We start from the raw sequence: 8,158 nt of genomic DNA on the forward strand, positions 1-8,158 counted from the left end.
CGGGCGCGGCGCCACAAAGCCGGCATTGCTGGAAGTGACCAAATCACACACACGGCGTATAATGCGGGTTACGGCAATTCTGACAATCGCATTTGCAATAATATACCAAATTAAAGAATTTTAGAGGGCTCGGTTCAAGTGCTTGCGGGACTGCGAGGGAATGAATCGGTTCTATCGTCATATCGAGATTCAATGAGAGGATTCGGTCATCGCTTGCAAAAATACGAATTTTAGCAACGATGTTGTTGGACACCACGGCAGATTACAACCACATTAATGTACTTGTACTTTACTGATAATTATTTGAGAAGACATAGGTGGACATCCATATGATGTGGTATGCTTTGGATTATCAACTTTTTCATAGATAACTCACATAACTGCTCGCGCCAACAATCCATGTCGTAACTTTGTTCTTCGGTCATCACCTGTAAATGGAGAAAAATAAGTGAACACATGAGATGATAATTGATTGACATGCGATGTGGTATGCTTTGGATGCTTTTCTTTTCCATAAACGATGGAAGTGCTAAACATCCATCCATTATCTGCACCGCTTATCACATTTTTCAGGTATTTTCTACAGCATGGCAGCCTGAGGCACACCTGTGCATGATAGGTCACACCTGTGAGGTTGATGTATTATCTGGGGGAAGAAGTGTTCACTAACACACATTTGTGATCAATATCCACACAAATGTATTTTCTTATTATTTTTATATTTTGCATACGGAGCAAAAATGAAAATGTTTGTTCAGTGGATGATGTGGCATTCTTTGGATTATAAAATTTTCCTTTTCCACAGACAGAGTTCACTTACTTTTTATGTCAACGGTTCCAGCATGGTTGCTTTGATCTTGGGTGTTGTAAACTGTAAGAAGGAAAATAAGCAGATTAGGCCACTTTACAATTCTCTCTCTGGCTGTTTTCAATCAATGATTTTTTTTTTCACAACATTAATCTTGTAGATATCTCTTTTTTTTTAACTGTCCAAATTGCAGTTTTTCAACAGTAAATATTCTCCAATTTCATGAAAGCAGACTGATCATCTTCATGTTGAACCAAATTAGAAATTGGCATTTACGATGAACATGTTTGCTTATTTTCGGACTAATAAGTAACAGCGTCGTAATTAGTTTGTTCATTTTCTTCACAGTCAATTTCAAATGTCCTATTACTCAATGAAGGGTTGGAAATTAAAGCACTTTTTTTTCCCGATGATTTCGTGAAAAAATAATCCGCATATTAATCTCTTACTAAAATAATTATTTGCAGCAATAATTGGCAAAGACATATGGAAATATGAAAACTATAACAAGAAAATGAAGGTGTAATAAACACATGATGGCGGGGAAAAAAAAAAAGTGCAAATTGCGATGTTTGTCTGGGCGTTTTATGTTATAGAAGACTGGTGTTGGGTGACGCTTTGGCCAGGGCCCACCCACACCCCCCCACCCCCCCCCCCCTCCTCCTCGCGCTCCCCTTTTGTTGCGCCATCAAACATAAGCACCTTTGCGAGCTCCCGAGGGGCATCACATGCAACCGAGGAGCGTGTTGACTCTCCAACCATGTCCAGATCCTTCTACGTGGATTCGCTCATCGTCAAGGACGCCCGTCCGGCGGAACACCCGGCGGCGGCGCTGACGGTGACGGCGGCGGCGGCCGCGGCGGCAGCAGCGCACGACTTCCTGCTGCCCATCAGCGTGCACACGCCGGGCGTGGTGCCGGCCTGCCCGTCCAGGAAGAGCGGCGCGTTCTGCGTGTGCCCGCTGTGCGTCACCACGCACCTCCACGCGTCCAGAAGCGGCGCGCCGAGCCTCAAGGGTCACTTCGCTGCGGGTGCGGGCGCGGGTGTGGAGGCGGCGCAGTACTGCCACCGGCTCGCCCACCACCAGCACCAGTCCGCTGCGTTGGCACACCCGGGACATGCACCTGTTTGCACGGCGTCCGTTTTTAGCGAGCCGCGGAGGTACCACTGCATCTCCATGGGTAAGACTCACTTTTTGTCACAGTTACCTGACTTTTGGGATGCTACATGACACACCTGAACAACATTTTTTTCATTTTAATCTCTTGCGATAGAATTGCTCCTGAAACAAGAGGTTCCCAAACTGTGGATTGCGGGCCCCAAATGAGTCAAAAGAATATTTTTAATTAAGATATAAGATGACCAGTTAATGATGCTCTTGTTGGTAATCAAAAATGAAATAAAATAGAATAAAATTACATTGTAAGAAATAGTTTTTTTTAACAACTTGTTTGAAGGACAAAGAGGCATTTGGATTTTTGGGTGAATGTATTGATTTAGGTTGACAAAGTTGACCAACGTGCGAAATAACTCGCAACAATGTAACATTACCAATGTGTAAAGTACAAAATGTCAAATTCAAAATGATCATCCATCCGGCACGCAATTATATTTTGAATCATGAAATATCTTGGGTCAAAACATATCAATAACATGTCGTTTCATTTCCCAAAAACATGTTCCTGTTTGATGTATGACTGAAGCAAAGGTTCCCAACGTGTGGGTTGAGGGCCTAGAATGGGTCTGTTCTGATTGGCTCAAAGTTGCTTTTTGGATTCAATCCAATCTGAGTTTATTTCTAGAGAATTTAACAAGCAACAGGGTCGACATGAATAAATGTAAATAAAACAAAACAACAAAGCATGTAATCAATGAACTGTAAATTAAAAAACTAATGTCACCGAATAAACCAAAGTAAGAAAAAACTATTGATCAACAAAGGGCATTTCTGATCGATGTCTGTTATCAATCATTAGTTTGTGAACAGTACAGTATGTCAAAGTTATGGCAGTATTTTTTGATAAACGTTGATGGCCACCGATATCATGTCAATGCCCTTCCTAGTATTTGCTCACATTTTCAAAATATGTTCTAGAGCTCAAACACGAGTCCTTCTGTTAACATGAGTTTCTCGCGGACATGCAACAATATGACTGGGTCATTCTGCCCCGTTATCCAAAAGTGCTAGAAAGAGAAATAATCTAAATGATTATTTTTTTATATCTCATCATGAAATCCATTAGTCAGCATTCCAATCACTATTTAGAATTGACTGCACTTTATCCACTGCAATTTAAAAAAAAAAAAAAAAATTACAAGGGGTCCAAATGACCCATTTAACCCTCGTGTAATGTTTTGGGTCAAATTGACCCATTCCACTCAGAGAGAGGAAAAATTACATTTGTTAATATCTCATCATTAACTCCCTTAGGCATTATTTAATTCAGTATTTATTGTTGATCACACTACACTTACTACATACAACGGGTCAATTTGACCCGCATCAGAGAAAGTTAGTAAAATTGGTCAATTTAACTCATTGTCTAAAAGAGTCAGAAACAAATTAACTTGCATTAAACCTTGTTTAAGTCCAATTATTAACTCCTTCCTCGCCTTTAAAAACAACAAGTATGGCTACTTCATATAAAAACACTTTTGTAATTTTACAATAGGTCAAATTAATTTCAAAACATTGTGACTTAAGTCTATTTAACTCCAAATCACAGCATGGTTCAACGTGACAATTTGACTAATTACCTAAAAGTGTCAGGGATGGAACAAAAAACTCTTAAACTTCAGTATCATCTCCATTTGGCATCATTGTATGAAACTTCTTTTACTTCCTAACAACGGGTCAAGTTGACTCATTATCCCCCAAAATTGTCCGAAATTACTCAACTCCTAAAAAATTGGATTTATATCTAATTACGTATTCCCCATATGAAGCAATCAAAGTTATTTACAGTATTAAAACCACGCTTTATACTTTTATGATTTAAGTGTGGGTCAAATTGACCCCTTTAATCCTGCTGCTATGCAGTGGGTCAAACTAACTTGGAAAGTTTTTGTTAATTGTTCACCAAGTGTAATCAACTTAATATTACAGGAGGGTAAATGGGTCAGAGAGGGGGAAAAAATCTCAACAAGTGTTATTTTAACATTCATGATTACCACCACTTTACAATGGGTCAGTTTGACCCATTATCCAAAAGCATCATAAATCCTAAACGACATAGTTTGTACCTAAATATTTATTCCTTACTACCTCTTTAAAGCAATATGAATAGGCGATTAAACACTTAAGCCACGACAATTAGTGGCTTTATAACATTAAAATGGGTCAAATTGGCCCACTTCATCCACTTGCTGTGTCTCAAATTAACATAAAGCTTAATGAGTGTAATCAACCACTAATATTGATTTTAAGAGGGAGTAATGGAGTTAATGCAATCTCAGGGTTTGGGGGATTTTTTTCCCACATCCTGACACTTTTGGATAACGGGTCAAATTGACCCGTTTAGCCCACCTGTTATGTTGCGGGTCAAAATGACCCCTTGTAACGTTCTGATATATATTTTTTTAAGTATAAAGTGTAATCACCTGAACAGAATAGGTAAAATCATCTCCCTTTGGCCTAAACCTGCAACTTTTTCCCGCCAACAGGTACCTCAGAGGGCAGCCACATCCAGAACGGCAAGCGCATGCGCACGGCCTTCACCAGCACGCAGCTGCTGGAGCTGGAGCGCGAGTTCTCCAGCAACATGTACCTCTCCCGCCTGCGCCGCATCGAGATCGCCACCTACTTGAGCCTGTCCGAGAAGCAGGTGAAGATCTGGTTCCAGAACCGTCGCGTCAAGCACAAGAAAGAGGGCAAGGCGGCACAGAGGAGTTCCCACGCCGTCGCCGGGGGAGGCGGGTGCAAGTGCTCAGGCGTGCGCTACACTCGCTCCGAAGACGAGGAGTCCCTCTCACCCGCCTCGGCCACTGAGGAGAAGGATGGGGCGCTCATCATGTGACTAGAGAAGATTTGGACCAAGTGACCTCCACGGGCCAAATGCCGCCACCTGCATGAAAACTGTTGAAGAGGAAAACTTTATTGATTATGTCTTTGCACGCTTTGACAGAAATTAACTTTTCCAAGTGGATTTCCTGTAACAGTGTTCTCAAACTGGGGTCCACAAGGCATAGCTTGAGGGTCTGCCAACTAACTTGCAATAATCGTATTGTTTGCATATCAAACTACAGAGCAAATAAAACAAATCCTCCTCCTTAGCTTATCTTTGGCCCAATCAAAAGCTCTGAAATTACTGTGACAGATCGCAAGAATCGGACAATTCTGCAAGAATTATTCTGAGTGTTTGTTTAAAAGAGCTTATGGAAGCCACAAGATGGTTCTAAAGCACTACTTTTGTCTAAATGATACTCCTCCACTTCCTTGGCACTAATGTCACAAAAAAAGGCAACAAAGCACTACTTTTGTCAAGATGACAGGCCTCAACACACTTCCCCGGCACCGAAATGCCTCAAGATGGTGCCAAAGCACTACTTTTGTCAAACTGAAGCTCTTCAATTCAATTCCACACAGTTCAAGTTCAGGGTACTGGACCCAAAAAGTTTGAGAACTGGAAGTCTTCCACTTTGACCCTTCACTGCGAGCGTGTTCGTGTGTGTGTGTGTTGATAATAAACCCTTCAAAGCAATATAAAACAGCATATAGGACAACCTGTGTGTGGAACCCGTAAGCAACATGTGTTTGCAAGCTATGTATATGATGTGTATTTATTGCAATAAACAATTTACTTGTAATGTCACTTTTTTTCTCCCATAGAAGTATGTATTTGCGCTATGTGCAGAAATAGATATGACATTTTTAATCAAATGTTTCAATAAAATTCATACGCATGCCAAAAGTAGTGATGTCGTTTTCACATTTAGTATTTATACAATACATACAAATTTCTCATTATAATGCATGTGATATATATGAATATAGAGAGAGAGAAAGAGCGAGAGAGATGGATTTAAAATTTCAATGTAATTGTTACAATCATATGCAGAAATATAATTGCGTGTTATTTTTTTAATGAAAAAGAAAACTGACTCATATCAACCGTACTGGCTTCATACTATGTATCATAAAATAATAAAAAAAAAATTTATTCCGTTTTTTTTTAACTTCAATGTCTGAACTTTTTGCTCAAATCCCTTGCGTCATTCCCATATTTTATATCCCCGCGAGCAATTTACATGACATAAGCCCTTGTTAATTACGAGCGGTGCTCACAAACGATCGCGATAATGGTCCCTTTTGGGGAGAAAGAGAAAAAGGAAAAAAAAAAAAAAAACTTTTTTCTTCTTCCCTTTTTTTCCGGGTGTTTCTTAAAAAGCAAGTTTAATTGCGTTTGGGGTCCCACGTCGCTTGATTGTATCCGACCATTTGGGGCAGCACCACCGACGGACAGGATATATAGAAGTGGCCAAAGGCTTTGACAGGTTAGATTGTCCCGAGGGGGAGACCCCCTGATGTGAGGGGCTGCACGCTCACACCACTTTTGAGGGTGGGGGGGGGATATCGACAGGGTTCCACACAAGGCGAATTTTAGTCACTGTTTCATTAGGGCCCATTTGAACCTTTCAATTTGGGGGGACGAATGGGAAGGGGATTAGGCTAAGGGGAGAGGGGGTGGGGGCTGTAGGGGTGCTTAAAAATTAGCTGACGCCTAATTTAACTCGTTTCACTCAGAGTTTGGGATATATTCCTAATTGAGAGTGGAAGCAGGTGAACTTTTTGGGGTTCCCATTCAGCGGGGGGGGGGAGTAAATGCCCTCCTTTCACACTCTGCTGCTGATCATATATTATTATCGGGTGATAGGGGAGGGGGCACCTAATGAATATATACTAAAGTTCCTATTAAGTGAATTAGCGTTGCCTTGCAGGTGTTGGAGCAAGGGTACGAGGTTTGGGGGCCACTCCAGGGTCATACATAAATAAATGGCCTGCATGCTTTTTTTTTTTCTCTCCAAATGTTTACTGTCATCATCATCATCATCATCATAAGAGCATTTACTTGCCCACCCCTGAGGAAATATTTACCTGTCCAAAATGAACTCAAATGTCCATTTTAAGGCGCTCCAGCGAAGCCCTCGTGCGCCATTGAAAAAGTGGCCAATTACGCATGACAAAAGACAATTAACACGAGGGTCCTTTGAGCCGCAAGTGCAGCTGCCGTTTTGACGAGGATGAAAGAGGGAGGATGAGGAGGGACGTAAACGCGACGCATTTGATCGCCAGGTGACGTCTCGCTAGAGCCAATAAAGCGCGCGACGAACACGAGAGGGGAAACAGTGCAATGTCGAGTTTCCGGGAGTGACGTCAGAAACGGAAGTGGAATTTGGCACGCATTGGCAACGGATGTTGGTTTGTTCATGTCTTCAAGCAATCGGCGTCAATTATTTATCAAAAGGCTGTTTTGTACGCTCTGGAGAGCTTGATTCGGATTTTAAATAGCGGATGCTCAGACGATCCTCGTCCGACGTGGGAAAATTAGTATTATTTCCAGTGTAATTCCCAACAGAGATGTGAAACCACGTTACATTTTTATGTCTTTTAGGGACATTACGTAATCGGTAATATATTTACGCATCAGCACGACGGGCCCACGAAAAAAAAAAAAAAGACCGGATCTGGAAATAGCTGAACTTGGTGGACGTGACGTCACGCCTGTCGGATAATTGCGGCATAACTCGCAAGAAAAAATTTATGATTTTAAATGTCAAAGGAAATTTTAAACAGTATTCGTATAAATGGCATTTTTAAGATTGTAAAGACTTTTTCCTTAATACAAATAAGAAAATCTGATTTTAGGCAAAAATATTGGATCCGTGCCCCCGATCTGCAACAGAGACCTCTGGTGGACAGTAATGTATATGCAGACAGATTTTGAAGTTGTATTTATTACCAAAGTTAAGCATTTATATTCTTAGAAAAAGACAGATACTGTAAGAGTAAGTATTTTGCGACTATACAAATATGGAGAACACATCGGAATATGCATTTTGACTGATCAAAGTTTCAAACTGCATGAACTGTGCCGCCAAATGACACTTTATTAGGTACCTCAGTTAGCACCACTTCTTAGAAGTGACATTTCCAAACAATTGGGGATTCAATTGTGTGTGAATGGGAGAGTGATTGACTAGCGACCAGTCCTGGGTGTGCCCCACCCTCCCTCCAGCTCACGCGGGACCCAATTGAGGACAATGGATGGATGAGACGGTGCAGGTGTCCCTAATTAAGTGGCCAACGAGTCCATGCGGCATGTCAACATTGAACACGTCGTTAACTGCATC

At 41.3% G+C, this 8,158-nt stretch overlaps 1 protein-coding gene and 1 long non-coding RNA gene across 2 annotated transcripts in view; one reads left to right on the plus strand and one right to left on the minus strand.

The window, feature by feature from the left end:
- Window positions 1–874, minus strand: part of LOC148324697 (uncharacterized) — a 32,768-nt gene extending 31,894 nt beyond the window's left edge. The window contains exons 1-2 of the long non-coding RNA XR_015846306.1: window positions 821–874; window positions 377–428 (exon numbers count right to left, since the gene is read on the minus strand). This is a non-coding gene — a long non-coding RNA (uncharacterized LOC148324697). The remainder of the gene's footprint in view (window positions 1–376; window positions 429–820) is intronic.
- Window positions 875–1,532: 658 nt separating this feature from the next.
- Window positions 1,533–5,703, plus strand: gsx2 (GS homeobox 2). Its single transcript, XM_088313348.1, has 2 exons — window positions 1,533–1,989; window positions 4,472–5,703. The coding sequence occupies exons 1-2, from the start codon at window positions 1,569–1,571 to the stop codon at window positions 4,822–4,824; spliced, it is 774 nt and encodes a 257-aa protein (XP_088169474.1). The 5' UTR covers window positions 1,533–1,568; the 3' UTR covers window positions 4,825–5,703.
- The last annotated feature ends 2,455 nt before the right edge of the window (window positions 5,704–8,158 follow it).

The sequence above is a fragment of the Idiotropiscis lumnitzeri genome, chromosome 13 (genome assembly GCF_059441095.1).
Source record: "Idiotropiscis lumnitzeri isolate Australia: NSW breed Sydney's pygmy pipehorse chromosome 13, RoL_Ilum_1.0, whole genome shotgun sequence".
NCBI lineage: Eukaryota > Metazoa > Chordata > Actinopteri > Syngnathiformes > Syngnathidae > Idiotropiscis > Idiotropiscis lumnitzeri.

What these genes read in the sequence shown, in the direction of transcription:
- gsx2 (XM_088313348.1), top strand. Translation starts at nt 1,569, where the DNA reads ATGTCCAGATCCTTCTACGTGGATTCGCTCATCGTCAAGGACGCCCGT. An exon ending in GTACCACTGCATCTCCATGG is followed by an intron (nt 1,990 to 4,471) that starts GTAAGACTCACT and finishes TCCCGCCAACAG; the next exon opens with GTACCTCAGAGGGCAGCCAC.